At 34.2% G+C, this 17,400-nt stretch overlaps 1 protein-coding gene across 2 annotated transcripts; it reads right to left on the bottom strand.

Annotated features, from left to right (window-relative positions):
• Window positions 1–335: 335 nt before the first annotated feature.
• On the bottom strand, window positions 336–16,643 carry LOC128990444 (uncharacterized). 2 transcript variants are annotated; one of them, XM_054412810.1, is made up of 3 exons: window positions 10,738–11,189; window positions 5,528–5,672; window positions 336–2,534 (listed from the first exon to the last, which is right to left on the bottom strand). In XM_054412810.1, the coding sequence occupies exons 1-3, from the start codon at window positions 10,814–10,816 to the stop codon at window positions 2,078–2,080; spliced, it is 681 nt and encodes a 226-aa protein (XP_054268785.1). In that variant the 5' UTR covers window positions 10,817–11,189; the 3' UTR covers window positions 336–2,077. The 2 variants fall into 2 exon arrangements, with proteins under 2 accessions (XP_054268785.1, XP_054268784.1); XM_054412809.1 differs by lacking the exon at window positions 10,738–11,189 and adding an exon at window positions 16,376–16,643 and having other exon boundaries at window positions 343–2,534.
• Between the last annotated feature and the right edge of the window lie 757 nt (window positions 16,644–17,400).

Genomic DNA, 17,400 nt, shown 5'->3' with positions numbered 1-17,400 from the left:
GAAGAAATAATTTGAAGTATCAATAAAAATAATAAATAAATAGTTGCTAGGCAGCGGTGACAATAAAACATTTCTATTGCAATGCTATGGATACTGATTGTGTATTTAATATGCATTCATGTTTAAGAAAGTAAGCGGGCAGCTGATTTTGCGGCCCTAGGGATGTAAAACCCTGCTCGGTCCCCAAATGACAATGACAGCTGGCATGGCCAGCAAAACGTAACATTCAGTCACCAATTAACTATTAACGAATGTAAAACAGCTAAAAACATCATAGTGTGGTGAAAAAACATTTTAAAGGGGATTTAAAACTGCAAAGTATAAGAGCGTCAAAAAATAGGGACTTTAATAACTGATACAAGTTTACAAAATAAAAGTACTATATTTATTGCATATCTAAACAAATAATTACATTACAGTGATAACTTTACAGATCAGTCAAATATACTTCTTGTAGATTTTTAAAGGAATGGTTTATAATTATAAAAAAACTTTATAATAATGAATTATAAACAAGATTTTCTTCTGTTTCGTACACACTTTTACTCATATCGAAGTGAAAAATTACATGAATAACATATGGCTTATCCCTGGGGGTAAGTGTAAATATGTAGCAAACCTGAACCGTCTCACAGAGCATTATTAACTCATTTAGTTCCAAATTTAGATGGATTTATACCTCACACAGCTAGTTTTTGCCTGATCAAGATGGACAAGGACCTGTACCATACATCTACTGCCAAAATGCCAAGTCATTTCCTAATAACACAAGGAACATACTTCTTTCTTGGGGATATCAAATAGGCTGACCACTATTGTTGGTGGAAATGGTTATCTTGAAGATGATAGGGTAAATGACACCTGGACCTGCTAGTCACGATTCACTGCACAAAAAGATCAATATGAACTTGATTGCGGTCTAGGTTTAACATAGAAAATAAACTGAACGCCAGATACGGTGTGAGGTCACTTAATGTAAAAAATAAGTTTGATGAAAATATATCCATAAACAAGCAAACTACAACAGTTTACTTATTTTCCATAAGAATAACATGGGAATTATTAATTTGCATTTTATTTGATTTTTCTCCATAACCGTTAAGCATACAACAACGCTTCAATATACAGTACTAAATTATTCATACAACATGGTTGAAAAAGAAATTGAGAAATTTTATGTTTTCAGGGTAAAAAATGGAAAAAACCAATTTTTACCCTTAAAACCCCCCATTAACCCCTTCTACATCTTCAAGCCAAATTTCATCAAAATTGGACGAAAATTACTCAAGTTATCACATTCATGGACATATATATAAACACATAAATCTATTTGTATAAATGTATATATTTATTTATTCATTTATACATATATAAAAATTTGAACAAATAGTGTTTCTGACCTTTAGGGACATCAAACTGAAAAAAATAAATCAGTCCCAGGTCTAGGTCTTACCATGCCACCCACCTACAGTAATAGTTACTTCCCTATAGGGAAATTCGCTAAAAGAGTAGATTTTTTATTTAGCAGTCTGATTAGCAGCAGTCTAAGAGATCAGACTGACCACATGTTCGCTAAAGCATTTTCTTTTTCTTCCTTAAAATAACTAGCACTGTGCTTGAAACCAAATTTTTGAAATTCAAAACAAACATATTCAAAAACAAGTAGAACAAGGCAGCATCTCATATTAAATATGTCGATACAAAACAAAGTCGATAAACACACACACACTAATCAAATAACATTTAACTCAAAAAAAGTTATCATACATACAAGTTACAAGTTTAATATGATTAATATTTATTTTAAACCCCTATGAAAATAATACTTAACAATAGCCACATTTTGTTAACTTTTAACATAATTGATCACTTGTGCACTAAATACAACCAGCGTACATTTCAGCTTAGAACATATGATATATTAAATTTTATTAATCCTCTTCACTTTTCTATTTTCTGCTAATGGAATCGTGTTGGCCCTACTTATAAAGGTAGCTTATTGTTGAATGCTCTAAAAAGCCACAGAACCAGTCTGCTTTCAATAATAATATTGAACACCAAAGCCGACTCAATTAAATTAACTATTTTCCTCTGTGACAACCCCTGCATAAAGAATGTCCTCAATAATACTCAAGGCTTCTTGTTTGAACTTGAGTTTTGGATGGTTTGACATGCGTGCAATGTCAGGTAATATGCTTTCAAAGAATTTTAAGTCGTCATCTTTGTAGGTTCTTGGTTTGCTCTCTTCCGTCTTTACTTTTTTAGAAGGATTGGCTGTTTTGGTGACATTTTTTGGTGGTGATCTCTTTGACTTGTGATTAGATGTTGTTGGTTCTTGTATAACTTCTGGGGTGATTTCCATCCACTCCGAGTCACTCACTCCTTCAACATCCACTTCTTCTTCTTCTTCTTCTTTGATGACATTACACAATTCTGTCCTAAATATGTCTGGGTAACTTTCTTTTGGAGGCAATACTTCTTTCAAATAAGTAGGTAAATGATCAGGGTGGCATTTTTTTGATTGCAAGAAAACTCTGAAACATAACAATATTGGATTAATAATTTCTTAAAGTTAAATTACTTTATAGGTGTACTAGCAGAAATACCCGGCTTTGCCCAGGTACAAATATAATATACAATAAAGGTCATAGAAGATGCACTGTAGCCTACATAAATCTTGGCACTTTTAAAGCTAGAAACATGTGAAATATTCCTTCTCTAGATATTAAAACATTATAGACCAACTACTATCACGACCTTCATATTTTATTATGTACCAGCATTTTATATAGTGCATTGCACCCAATAGTAGAAATCTCTGCCTAACCCGGGCATAGGCGAGACCCTGTCGTATGTTTTGCTATTATATTTTCAACATTATCCATAACACTCCCTGGAGGTATTTATATATTTTTAAGACACACATTTTGTCAAACAAAACTTTCAGAAAAAAGTAGGCTATTCTCTGAGGATACAAATTGTTGAATAAGTCAGTAGCAAGAGATCGGAGATATATTAAGCCTACCTAGTACCTATGCAACACTCCGCAACAGTGAAATCTATCTGTTGTTTGAAATTAGGAACGTGCAAAGTAATTAATAATCAAGAAGGTATTTATGTATAAAGTTGGGTGATATTCAATATTTAGGGGAAGGCTTGAGACATTTTTTCTCAAGGGCGCTCCAAACCTGGCTAGCCCCACTATATTATATACTAAAGGTATATAATATGTAGCTATTGAGAATACGAGTTAAAAGTTTGATCGATGTCTGAACTGTTTTCTCAGTCATTTGCTCAATTGTCTCTGGTGTTATTTTACAGACTTATATGACGAGAGATAGTTAAAGTTGGAAGAAAATAAGAAGTTTTATAAAGCATAGTAGAGCCAGCCCACACATTTAGTCTGTTAGTAGGCCTATTTATAAACGGTATCAGCAATCTGACACATACTTTCACTCATTAGCTTGACAATAGCTGTTATCATGGGTAAGCAGTGGGATTAACTTATAGGTATTTTATAGTGAAAATAACAAAAGTTGCAATAACCTTTGAACCGTAATTTTTACAGCAATGGGGAGTTGTACTATTTTGTTTAGAATTATAAGGACCACAACATACTAATTTAAATCAAAACTGGCTTTTTCTCCAAATCCAATTTTCCGTTTTTTTTTTTTTTTTTGTGGAAAAATGACATAAGTTACAATCACTTTTGAACTGTAATTTTTACGGAAATGGGATTTGTACCTACCATTTTGTTCCAAATTTCAAGGACCATAACGTACTAATTTTAGTTGAAACTGCTCTTTTTCCAAAATCTTATTTTTGTTATTTTATGGGGTTTTATGGGGAAATAACCTAATTTTCAATAACTTTGGAACCGTTGTTGTTAGGGAAATGGGATTTGTACCATTTTGTTCAGAATTTAAAGGACTTATAACATACAAACATTTTATTGAAATCGTTTCAGCCATTTTTTGCTAATTATTTTGTTTTTTTGTTACATTTTTGTGAAAAAAACATCATTAAAAATCAAATTTATAAAACATCAGATAGATGATAAAGATAAAGATGATAAAGATACCATAGATTAGTTAGTACCTACATACCAAATTCCATCAAAATCAGACCATAGGTGTGGTCTGTAGCTCTGTACACATCCACACATACAAACATCACTTCAAGAACCACTTTTTTGGGCCCAGGGGATCCAAAACTGATATATCCACTCAAAACTCAAACTCAAAAATTTTTAAAAAACAATATTTTCCCCATAATTATACTACAGGGGGAGAAAGCAAAAATACTAACTGACTCATATTATTATAGGTACTGTACTAGCTGTTTGTTACCCGCAGGCTTCGTTTTACTTCATAAGTTAAGTATTAATAAAGCTATTGATTGCCATACCGGCTAGGGTGGCATGTCGAAAGGCTTTTCACGGTTACTTTGAAAAACAACAATGGACCTAATAAGCTGTCAGGGCGGAGCCCTAGTAGATTATTAAAATAAAAGATTACTATGTCCTTTAAGCCTTTGGTTATATTGGCTCTACTCATGGAAAAAAATCAACTCAATTAGGCCTAATTGGTCAAGTAGTTTTCACGTTATTGACACACTAAAAACATATTACAGTATTAATTTCTTCCATCCAAGTCACTTGATCAGTATAATGAACTAAAATTATTAACAGAAATGTCTTTGGAGGAAAACAAACACAATACTTTTTATACAAATTTTGGAAAAAGTAAGTCAATAAGTTGATGAATTATGCACTTAAAAATTAAAATCGCCCTATTTGCACAATACCACAAATTATTTATATAATTTAAGTTTAATTTTATATTCACATCTACAGTACTTTAATTTGCTTCATGACAATTTGTAAAATGCAATCTCACCTATCCTATTGTACTTTATTGTACCGAATGGAAATAAACATATTTGATTTGATTTGATTTGACTTGTTGCTTCTTAGTTTGTTTGAATATTGCAGAAACTCTATAATCAATTTTTTTCCTAGTTGTGTGATTTCTGCATCGAACGATGTACGGTATTTCAATTTGTTCATTTTTAATATAGGTACTAAAAAGTCAAAATTTAAAAAATGTTGATTATGGTTTCTACGATAAACGATCAAATTAGCTGTTGTCATTCATTCAACAAAAAATTAATAGTGCTGCACCCTGTTGGTAAACCTTGTAACTTTATAATGCTCTTGAACATCACAGCACCAACTTGTTTAACTGAAACAGCTGTTAAGATGCATTAATTCCTTTTAAATATGAATACACATTAGGTTAACATGGGAAACTCCAGATCCACTGGGGCGGAGCCCAAAAGTCCAATCAGAATAAAAACTAGGCCTACTTAGTTTTCCTTTTTAATGCCAAAAGAATCAGTGTACCAAATTTCAGCCTCTGACGTAAATGGGAAGTAGGAGAATTAAGTTAGTGATGAGTGAGCGAGTCAGTTAGCGAGGGCTTTGCATTTTATAGGTTTAGAAGATTTGAATGCACTATACACTCACCTCACTCTATCCACTACATATGGTAACAGGAAATCCAGGTAGTCGGCCAAGTAGTAAGCTTTCCGCTTGGAATTGAGAACAGAGTATTTCAAGTGACGAATATAGCATGACTTGATGCTGAACCACCTTTCTCGGCACAAGCTTTCTGGAACCATAAGGGAAAATTACATTTAAACCTCTTCTAGTGGGAATCTGTGAAGGAACTGAGAAGAACTAGAGTCCTAATTGAGCTTATTGTGATAGACTGTGTTTAATTCAAGAGGCAATGGTCAAAGAAAAAAATTATATATTTCAGCGAAGAAGCTTATTTGCGTGGTGCATGGGGCTATTTTGTTCATATTTTGTTCCATGCAGATACTGTAGAAATATACAGGGAGCTGAAAAGTAACTTGCACCCCCCTTAACTTTTCAACCCTACTTACTTACTTTCCGTGTCCGGAAATCAGACTTCGCTTTCCAAAAATTAGCTACCGATATGGCTTTGTCATTCGCATGTAAAAGATCATCTAATGTGCAAGACTGGTCTAGGCGTGGGCAGATCAGCAGATGGCTAGGATCCTGAACAGCACCACAAGCGCACAAGATGTTTTCTTCGTCTGGTAAGGGCCCTTTCACACGAGGCCACTGGTTGCCCGCCACAGCTTTAACATTATTTTAAATGGGACCTTTCACACGCAGCCACTGTAGTTGCCCGCCACTACACAGTGGCCGAGCAGTGTCTCCTCGCGCAACTGCTAGTCGGCAACCGCCGGCAACTGCAGTGGCGGCAACTCGTCGCGGGGCATTGAATTAAATGGGAGCTTTCACACGTAGCAACCAGTGGCCGCCACCGTGGATGAGCGCGCAACTACTATTTTGCATCAGTTCACGTGCAAAACGCACTATGGTAGTTGTTGAGTGTTTTCGTGTTGACTTGTTTGTTTGTGAATATAAGTGATCAGAAGAAAAATAAAGAGGACGTTGCTGAAAAAGAAAAAGACAAAGAAAAACAACAGAATAAGAGAATAAACAAAATAATAGAAGACAAAGTGGATACTGAAGATCTAATTTGCGAAATTGAAGAGTAACCGGCAATTTGGTATAGTACGCCTGTGTCTTTACCTTATTTTCTTTATTATCAACGCGAGAAGAAGATGTTCATTGTTCAACAGCATTTTCACAACTGCCATTGTACAGTGGCTGTAGTAGAGTGGCTTGTAAGTTGCCTGTATCATCCACTGCAGTTTCCCGGCCGGTAACTGGTGGCGGACACCGGTGGCCACCACCAGTGGCCTCGTGTGAAAGGGCCCTAAGTGACCCCATTTCTGTATGTTTGTCTTGCATTTTGGTACCTCGACCCTAATTCGATTTAGGGTCTTCCACACCGTGTAATGAAGGCCTCCACCAGGAGCCAGTTCCTCCCTTGCTGGTATGGGAGGGTTAGTCAACGTGGCCTCCCAACTTGCCACCCGATTGCTTGAGAGTGATCCATCCAGGACTTGTGTCCGTGATAAAAAGCTCTTTCTGGACCGAAGCCGTCGCTCTGCAGGTTGGTGGCCGTGTAATGGGTGACGAAGGTCTGTCTCTTGCTTAGTCCTTTCTGCGTCGGCAGCGACATCACGTCGGATTGATGGAGGGACGATCCCTATGATAGGATAGAGTTTGTGTACTGGGGTTGGTTTCAAACACCCAGTTACAATCCGAGCCATGTCATTGACTGAAATGTCAACCTTTTTTGCATGTGACGATGCATTCCATACTGGTGCAGCGTACTCCACAGCCGACACACTGAGCGCTAAAGCTGAGGTTCTGAGGACATTAGGGTTAGCACCCCAGCATCTGCTGGTGAGCTTCCTGATGATATTATTCCTCGCTGAGACTTAACCTCTTGTCGCAATACAATGCGCCTTAAATGTCAGTGTGCGGTCCAGGGGCTATAATTATTAAGATCAATTTTGAAAATTTTGCCCGTGGGGGTAGGGGGTAGCTCAAAATTTTCAAATGACAAGTATAGTCGAGTTTTTTTTATCATTTTACAGGTCTTGACAAAACATACAAATTTACATAAAGAAAACCAAAATTGGTCCACTAATAACAAAATGGGGCCCTAAAACGTTTCAAATCCAAATAGGGTCAATCCATTTCAAGTGGTCCAGAGGTGGTTGCTTCAAGATTTTTAATTTTTTTCATATTTTTATCCTTGAAAGTATATATTATTAGAAGTACAAAAATACAATTATTTTATTTTTATTTTATTTTTCTACTGTATGGCGGCAATTTTTTTGTTACTCGAACGGCCGTTTTCAGCGATTTCAGAGCTCTGCGTAAAATTTAATATCTCTGGTTCTACTAATCCTAGAACATTAAAATAAAAACCAATCTCTTTAGAAAGATCTGAACTTTAATATGGTAATATATTGATGCACTTAAAACTAAATATATAGGTTTAATTACCTGTTTAAAGTTTAACGCAACGATGTTACGAATACTGATTTTAAACAATTTATTTTTATATAAAGTCAATTGATTATGTGTTTGTTATTTTTTTACCTGATAGTTATAGGTGTGTTTTCCAAATTCTCAAAGTTTCAAGTTGTGGAATTGCATAGGGTTTTAAATAAAAATTTTCAAAATCTTAAAATTTTCAAAATTTCAAAAGTTTGATGCTTAATATCTTTGTTGGGCATGAAAATAAAAATTTCTAATTTGACTCAGATATAGTACTAAGTAAGAGTATTATGCTGTAATAATTTTATTTTGTGGACTCAACTGGTTTCAAAGTTATGAAACATTGAAAAGTACTAAATAAGCATTATAGTTGTAATAGCGTAGGAAGCATAATGTTATATATTATAACTTACTATCAATGTATTTTTTAACACTTTTATATTTTAATCATATATTTTAAGCATTTTGAGCTCTTTTGTTTTCTGCCACAGGTTCAAATCTGTGAGAGGATTGTCTTCAGGGAATTGGTAGACGTCCTTTAAGTCAGAATTGAAGTTCAAATTTAATTTTTTTGCTAATTCTTTGCTGTCTACATAAAAGTATTGAATTCCTTTAAGGGTTTGTTTTAACAAAAGTTAAACATATCCTTAGCATTCAAAATTTGGTTGTCTATGGTACATTTTAGACTCTATTAGTGACATCGCTCTTTGTAGTGCCTCCTACACCATCGGAAAATATTGACTCCACTTTAAATATATAGAAATGATTTTTATATTAATATTGTTTTGGTTTTCAATTCAATGTGTTTTATTTTTAATCCTTTTTGTTTATGTTCATAAATCTAAATTTTAATTATAATACATGTTATCTTTTACATGTCTTATACATATCTTATACATGTCTGACATGTTATCTTATGGGACGTCTGGCACTAAACAACCCTACTTGCGACGTTGCAAACTCTACGCGGCCTGGAGTTAAAGGTGGCTATGGCTATACAGTATCATAAAATGATTTCTTAGAGAAATATTCAGTCACAGGTACTACAACAATAGCCTACCAGCTGCGAGGCATTTTTTGCTACTGCGCAAGGAAAAAATTCCTGCAATGGTGTAGGAGGCACTACCAAGAGCAAAGTCACTAATAGAGTCTACAATGTACCATAGACAACCAAATTTTGAATGATAAGGATATGTTTAACTTTTGTTAAAACAAACCCTTAAAGGTATTCAATACTTTTATGTAGACAGCAAAGAATTAGCAAAAAAATTAAATTTGAACTTCAATTTCGACTCAATGGACGTCTACCAATTCCCTGAACACAATCCTCTCACAGATTTGAACCTGTGGCAGAAAACAATTTTAAGAGCTCAAAATGCTTAAAATATATGATTAAAATATAACAGTGTTAAAAAATACATTGATAGTAAGTACATATGACTACTGTTATATAACAAGTATATAACATTATGCTTCCTACGCTATTACAACTATAATGCTTATTTAGTACTTTTCAATGTTTCATAACTTTGAAACCAGTTGAGTCCACAAAATAAAATTATTACAGCATAATACTCTTACTTAGTACTATATCTGAGCCAAATTTGAAATTTTTATTTTCATGCCCAACAAAGATATTAAGCATCAAACTTTTGAAATTTTGAAAATTTTAAGATTTTGAAAATTTTTATTTAAAACCCTATGCAATTCCACAACTTGAAACTTTGAGAATTTGGAGTACACACCTATAACTATCAGATAAAAAAATAACAAACACATAATCAATTGCCTTTATATAAAAATAAATGGTTTAAAATCAGTATTCGTAACATCGTTGCGTTAAACTTTAAACAGGTAATTAGACCTATATATTTAGTTTTAAGCGCATCAATATATTACCATATTAAAGTTCAGATCTTTCTGAAGAGATTGGTTTTTATTTTAATGTTCTAGGATTAGTAGAACCAGAGATATTAAATTTTACGCAGAGCTCTGAAATCGCTGAAAACGGCCGTTTGAGTAACAAAAAAATGGCCGCCATACAGTAGAAAAATAAAATAAAAATAAAATAATTGTATTTTTGTACTTCTAATAATATATACTTTCAAGGATAAAAATATGAAAAAAATCAAAAATCTTGAAACAACCAATTAATTTATTTCTGGACCACTTGATATGGATTGACCCAATAACCATGAGGGTGGCTGAAAATTAACTTGCACCCCCTTTAACTTTTTAACTATTTGAGATATTTGAAATCGGTTTGTGGCAACTTGTTTGGATATGAAAGGGTACAATAATTATGGCCAGTTTTGAAAATTGTGCCCTTAGGGGTAGCGGGGGTAGGGGGTAGCTCAAAATTTTAAAACAGCAAGTATAGTCGAGTTTGGTATCATTTTACAGGTCTTGACAAAACATAACAATTAACATAAAGAAAATAGAAATCGGACCATTAATAACAAAATGGCAGCTAAAAATGATTAAGACAATGGTAATTAAAAGTAATTTTGAACTGCCATTTTGTTAAACTAGCTTTTTTAAAAAAATTAGATTTTCTCTTATTTTATGGGGTTTTTAGTATAAAAACAACATATGTTACAATAGCTTTTGAGCCATAATTTTTACAGGAATGGGACTTCTACCATTTTGTTCAGAATTTAAAGGGCTACAACATACTACATTTTTATCTAAATCATTCGAACCATTTTTGAGAAAGTTCAATTTTTCTGTTATTTTGGGTTTTTAAGGGGAAATCACCATTGAAAATCAAAGTACCTACATACCGCATGTCATCAAAATCTGACCACAGATGTTGTCTGTAGCTCTGTACACATCCACACATAGGTACAGACACACCGACATCACTTCGAAACCACTTTTTTGGGTCCAGGGAGAACCCAAAACAGATCCACTCAAAACTCAAAAATGTTGACGAGAACAATATTTTCTCCATCCCTACTAACATAGGGGGAGAAGTTTCAGCAACCGTTTTGTCTGTTCTTTTATTTCTTATTACCTAGTATGCCAAACAGTTAGTTAGGAAACTAATGTCTTGTCAGATTAAAAGAAACTCAAATTCAATACTTCTTCAATACCACTTCTATCTAATGTTTAAAGTTGATTATAACACCCTTTTAATCAAAATAATTTTTTTACGTTTTAAGTCTTATGAACATAATTGTAGCGGTGAATATATACGTCCAACACTCACTATAAGGAATGCATTGAATATACGTCCAATGCTTGTTAATTTTGTTTAGGAAAAACTTTTATTTAAATTGTTAAAATTGTTAGGTATAGGCTACCTAAGTTGATCAAATAAAAAAATCATTATAAGAACAATATGACGTCTTCATTACAGTATTACCAAAAGACAAAACAGACTTATCTAAGTTAATCATTTATAATACAATAAAAATAAGTTATTGATTCCGATCATTCAATCTTTAAACATCATTTTTAATGAAAACACTACACATTCTAAAGCACTGAATATTACACTAATCTTATCCAACTAGATTAACTTTAGTCAAGAACACGTAAAAATACTGTCAGTGCGAAACAATAACATGAGGATGACCCTGCGGTCGGTTTTGAAAACAACAGATGTTTCGAGATCAGTGAAAAAGGTTATCACAACAATAATAGACCTATTGATTAAAGGCCTAAGGTTGACGGCCAAGAAACAATTTTAAAATTCATAAATAACGTTTTCACATTTTAACGTGTACAAAAATTACACCGTAAGTTAGGCTGCACTTGTGACCTTCAGATTGAGTTGTATATATGTCCAACACTTGCAACTGAATTGCGTCGTTGACGTAAGTTATATATACAACCATCACTCGGGAAGGGTACAAGAGAGATGATTTTCCAGAAAATATTTATGCTAAACTGTAGGCCTACTTGAAAGTCATTTAAATATAAATTAAGGTTGGTATCCAAACTAACGAAGCATGATTCTGATAAAAACTACATCTCATATGAAAAGAAAAATAAATAACTTAACCTTAAGTTATAAGCTAGGCCTACAAGTAGCCTAATGGGGAACTTGTCGACTCTTCCCGGGCCTGTCGTCACCAGAAGGTGCACTCATACAACACAAGACGAAGAAATGATTACAACCTTCCTGCTCACAACACAAGGCTCTATGAAGAGAAACCCTCATACATGCGTGCGAAGTTTTTTAACGTCCTTCCCGTCCACTTGAAGTCTCTTCAACCCAGAAGACTGAAGAAAGAACTAAAGTGCTGGCTGTTACATAGACCATTTTATAGTCTGGATGAGTATTTGTCTTGGCAAGAACTTGAATAAATCATGTCTTCACTGCAAGAACTCTGATCAGCTATTTTTTATTCTTAAAAAATAACAATTTGTATTGACTTTTATATAACAACTGCACAATTGTATTGACACCCTTTCAATCTTAAAGATTGTAAATAAAGTATTCTTGTATCTTGTATCTTACAGTTCCATAGAGACCCTGCGATATGCTATCGGATGAATAACAATAAGTAAATAGGTACAGATGTTAAAACTCATCTAATTCCACAAATACGGTACTGGAAAGAACCGGTATGGATCACAAACGTAAACAAATGACATTTTTGGTCTGAAAATAAATTATTTAACATTGCTTAACCCTCAGAATGTTATGTGTCGAATTTGACACATAACACACTTTGTGTAGTGTTTTGTGTCGAAATTTCGACTCACAAACACTGTTTGCGGCGAAGGCTCTATGACTGACAAAATCGGATTGAACTGGATCGAGTTAGGTATCGTTTTATTTGGCAGATTCTAAGCTTTCTCCCGAGGTCTGTCTCTAAGCGCTTTTTTCTCTCAAGCCGATCTTAATTGTAGCAGACAGCTGACGTGCGTATTTGTAAACAGCTTGGTTAACCTCGCACCGATGACTGATGTGTTTTATTACGTTTATCATTGTTTTAGTGTTAAAAATCAAAAGTAGTGATATACGTGGTACATTATAAGAAGATTTAAGTGATTTTGAAGGGCTGGTTGATGATCCTGAAGAAGTAGGTAGTGATATTGATGTAAATTATCAGCCAGATTCCTAGCTATGGTTAGGCTATGCATACTTAGCTAAACGCTATGTACCGAAATCTGTTTTTTGCCCATAACTTATTTATTTGCAAATCTACTTCCTTATATTATTATATTTTTGGAATCCTCATAAAATTTAGAACAAAGTGGCTATTTTCAAATATTTATAGGCCTATAATTTATACAATTTCATTGAGCGCAAACTTATTTTTTATTTTTTTTTTTCCAAAATTTTTTTTTTACCTAAAAATATTTTTTGAAACAAATGTTCCTTATGTTTTATGTATATAATATTGAAGCCCATGATTTTCCAAACAAAATGGTATATAGAACAGTATAATTAACATTGTTTTTAAGCTTCTCAGATCCGTTTTAATAAAACCTTGCAAATGCGCAAAAAATAGGCAGACATTATGGCCAAAACTAGGGACACTCGGAGGGTTAAATGGAACTGCCAAAACATGTTAATTTAGGCCTAACTTATTTATTTATACACAGTAGCACCATTTATACAATAGTAGGTAGTTAGCATAATCAATTACAAGATGGCATAATTTACAACGACACTACATTACTACTTAGGTAATGCAATTAATAATAAAACAAAACTGAACTTGAAAAAACTTTGAGCAAGTATGTTATTTTAGGAAACAGTGGCGGTTCCAAGGGGGGGGGCTACAGGGGCTAAAGCCCCCCCCCTTGGACCATGAAAAAAATAAATTTAATCGTGCATTTCGTCCTTAAAACACGCAATGTCATTCAGATATCAATGTAGTTTTTATTAAACTTAATAAGCGATGGCAGGAGCATTATTAAGTTCCTCATAGATAAACTTTGTGGACAATATAGCACAACGAATTAAACAAAATTACGCTATGGAAAGTTGTACACATGATCATATTTTTACAGCAGTCAGCTGTTGACATGCTAGGGCCAAGGCGGGAGCATCTAGCGCGCGAGCGAGGACTGGGAAACAGCTGATTTCCTGATGTCCCATTGTTAGTTGTCAAATTGTCTGCTAGCATTGACTGATTGACTATATATACCTGCTATAGTTCGGCCGCTTAGAAAACGACCTCCTCCGGCATTGGTTTAGCAAGCGGCCGAGCTATAGCCACTAACTTTACACAGGCATCAATCAGCAATCAGCGGTAGCAAGCACCAGTAGCCAGTAGCCTATTACCATTGACTAATCTAGTGATAAAGTTTATATAGTCAATGCTTTTACTGAATTCGATACTATAGGTACCATTGTGACAGATCTATGAAATGGAGAAAAACGTAAGGTTAAAAAACGTGTCTACCTACTTGCTTTTCGTGACATAACAGGTGCAATGGAAGGTTTAAGAACAATTGGGCACAGTTCTATACGTTAGAAATGGCTTTATAAAGTCACCAAACGGCTTTTAGGAGATATGACTTTATTAATCTACATAGTAGGCCTATGTTTTGAAATTCATGAAATTCGTCATAGTTTGATTTTTTAAATGTCTACTTGCTCTTGACAAAGACAAATAACATGTGAAAAATGGGAGTTTTTTGTACAGATATAGACATTAAATGGCTTTAGAAAGTTAGTAAACAACTCTTAGGGGGATATAGCCGTAGCCTACAATATGTTTTGAGATGTGATGCAATCGTCATAGTTAGTTTTAAAAATGTTTACTTATTCATGACAAATAAATGGGAAAATGGGAGGTTTTGCACACAGTTCTAGACGTTAAAACTGGCTGTGGAAAGTCACCCAACGGCTTTTAGGAGGATATGGCCGTAGTCTATAGTATGTTTTGAAATTCATTAATGCAATCGTCATAGTTTAATTTTTATTTAATGTCTTTTTGCTTTTGACAAACAACAGGTGAAATGGGAGTTTATGGACAATTGGGCACGTCTCTAGGTGTTAAAAATTGCTTTAGAAAGTCACCAGACGGCTTTGAAAATTCCAAATTTTCCCGGGGGAGGACCCCCCGACCCCCCTGCTTTATTGTGGGGTGCTCCACACCACCCAAACCCCCCGGTAGCCCCCCCCCCCTTGGCAAGGTCCTAGAACCGCCACTGTTAGGAAAAACAACAGACAATAATAACAGGCAATGCTGAAAAAAAAAAAAAAACAATCAATAACAGGCAATGCTGACAAAAAAAAAAAACAATCAATAACAGGCAATGCTGACAAAAAAAAACAATCAATAACAGGCAATGAAAGGCTATAAATACAAGAGCTGCACTTTACTTTAGGTCCTACACTCATTCGAATAAAACTATTGATCAATATATCGATTATTCGATAGGCCTACATTGTTTGGTTAGTTAGGTAAGGATAACCTAACCTAACTAACCAAACGATATATCGAATGAAACAATCGTACAATCGATATTTTCATTCGGTTGTTTGTAGGACCTAAAGTAAAAGTGCAGCCAATACAAGCTATAAATAAGGCAAGCAATAACAGGCAATGAAAGGCTATAAATGACAGGTTAATTAATGCTATTAGTAGGCCTACAGGATTCGGGCCAACGTCATATGTTTAAGTTACATAGCCTAAGATGATCCACACTGGGGTTTTTCTAGTAGGTATTCGTGTCTGATTCAATATAAGTTATCGATTATTAAATAAGCTATTGTTAATTTTTCCCCAATGCAACATCAATTGATTTACGTTTTGTTTACATTTTTATTCATGTTTTTCAATAAAACTAATTTAACTAGCCTAACTTATATTTAACCAAAATCTGTAAGTCATTCAATTGGCTGCACTTTACTTGACGTCCTACACTCATTAGATTGGTTTTTTTTATTCAATATTTTCATTCGATTCTTTCATTCGATATATCGTTTGGTTAGTTAGGTTAGGTTAACCTTACCTAACTAACCAAACGATATATCGAATGAAGCAATCGATTAATCGATATATCGATCGATATTTTCATTCGAATGAGTGTAGGACGTCAAGTAAAGTGCAGCCATTCAATTTTCAATAGGCCTAGGCCTACTGTTGATTTTTAAGATAATATGGTAGGCTAACCACACAGAAATTTAAAACTCGTTGTTTCTTCAATTTTATTCCCAAATAAATTAAGTTATACACTACCGTAAGCTATCTAAGAAAAAACTAAAGAAAAAGCTATGATTTTTTGTTATTGTTTTTAAAATCATAAAATAAAATTACATCACTTAGCCTATGCCTGAGTCTGATCTTATGACCTTCAACTTCACAGAGGTAACTTTATTATGTGGTACACCTATAATTTTGCTTATCTCTCAACACTTTGATGTTAAAATAGGGTCTATTGATTTAATAAACTAATTACGGCTTGAATTTACTTAGGCTATTATTATTCAAAATATTTTAAGTTTACCTTTTTCGCCCACAGCTACCGCAACTTTATCCCACGCAGCCTCTATTTCCTCCTTAGTGTAGTGGTTTACTGTATCATAGATAGGAGGGTTTTTTTCAATATGTTTCACTAGACTTATCATAGAGGACTTGTCATATTTAATAACAAACATGTTAAAACTTTCTAAAAGCTAACCTTAAATTAATTACCATACGAATAAGACAATGCTTGTGCTTGATCAAACTTGATAAAACGAGGTCTTGGACTTGGTGGAGCCTGTTATAACGTGACGTGATGTGTCGGAACACTTCTAGTTTTACATCCATCTCAATCACGGATTACTCCTCTCCTCAAATCGTATGCGCATGCGTGGAACAAACTGTTCCGTGGAGCTGTGACAAAAGTTCGATGTACTTAATGTTGAATGAGAACTGGAACTGTAAACGGTTACCACCGGTCGCCTTGCTTCTCTCTGTGTGTCTGTCCTGTCTCTCCTCCGTTATACACTTGCCACTTGGTAACTGTACTACTATCCTCATCCAAGATGCATGGAGTAAAAGAGGTGGGCCAGACAGAGCGCGCCCCTCTCCCCCCCTCGCCCATCGGACTCAGGCAGTGACGTCACTGCAGTCCTGGAGCCGCTACTCACAGCCCGTACACAACACTTTCAGATGTTATATTACGTTGTTTACGCCAGTTTGTACTACGCAATTGTTAAAATTGGTTTTGCTTGGGTTTCAATATATTAATATGTTATTCCTTATTACATTACTAATAAAATATTAGAGCAATTGTTGATTAAATTGATTTCCGTTTCTGCAATTGTTGTTATATCACTAAGGATCTACTCTGATCCGGTAAATAGCATCTAATTTTATGATGCATATATTTTTAGGATAGCCTACTTAACTGGTTCATAAATATATTAGTAATTAAATTAGATAGGTATCCTTCGAATTTTTCAAATTATTAATTAAATCAAACAAACATTTTTCACTATACAGATATACCAAATAAAAGTAGCTTTTGGTAATGTACAATCATCA

This window comes from Macrosteles quadrilineatus, unplaced genomic scaffold (genome assembly GCF_028750875.1).
Source record: "Macrosteles quadrilineatus isolate MER2022 unplaced genomic scaffold, UCM_ALF_1.0 Scaffold_3__2_contigs__length_128488019, whole genome shotgun sequence".
Classification (NCBI taxonomy): domain Eukaryota; kingdom Metazoa; phylum Arthropoda; class Insecta; order Hemiptera; family Cicadellidae; genus Macrosteles; species Macrosteles quadrilineatus.
Note: the sequence above shows the minus strand (reverse complement) of the source record. Positions and strands in the feature narration are given on the sequence as shown.

Excerpts from the sequence above, each read along its gene's own strand:
- LOC128990444 (XM_054412809.1), bottom strand. The coding sequence starts at position 16,526 with ATGTTTGTTATTAAATATGACAAGTCCTCTATGATAAGTCTAGTGAAA. Across the intron at positions 5,673-16,375 it reads GGTAGCTGTGGGCGAAAAAG|AAAGCTTGTGCCGAGAAAGG; the intron begins GTAAACTTAAAA and ends TTATGGTTCCAG. Across the intron at positions 2,535-5,527 it reads TATGTAGTGGATAGAGTGAG|AGTTTTCTTGCAATCAAAAA; the intron begins GTGAGTGTATAG and ends GTTATGTTTCAG.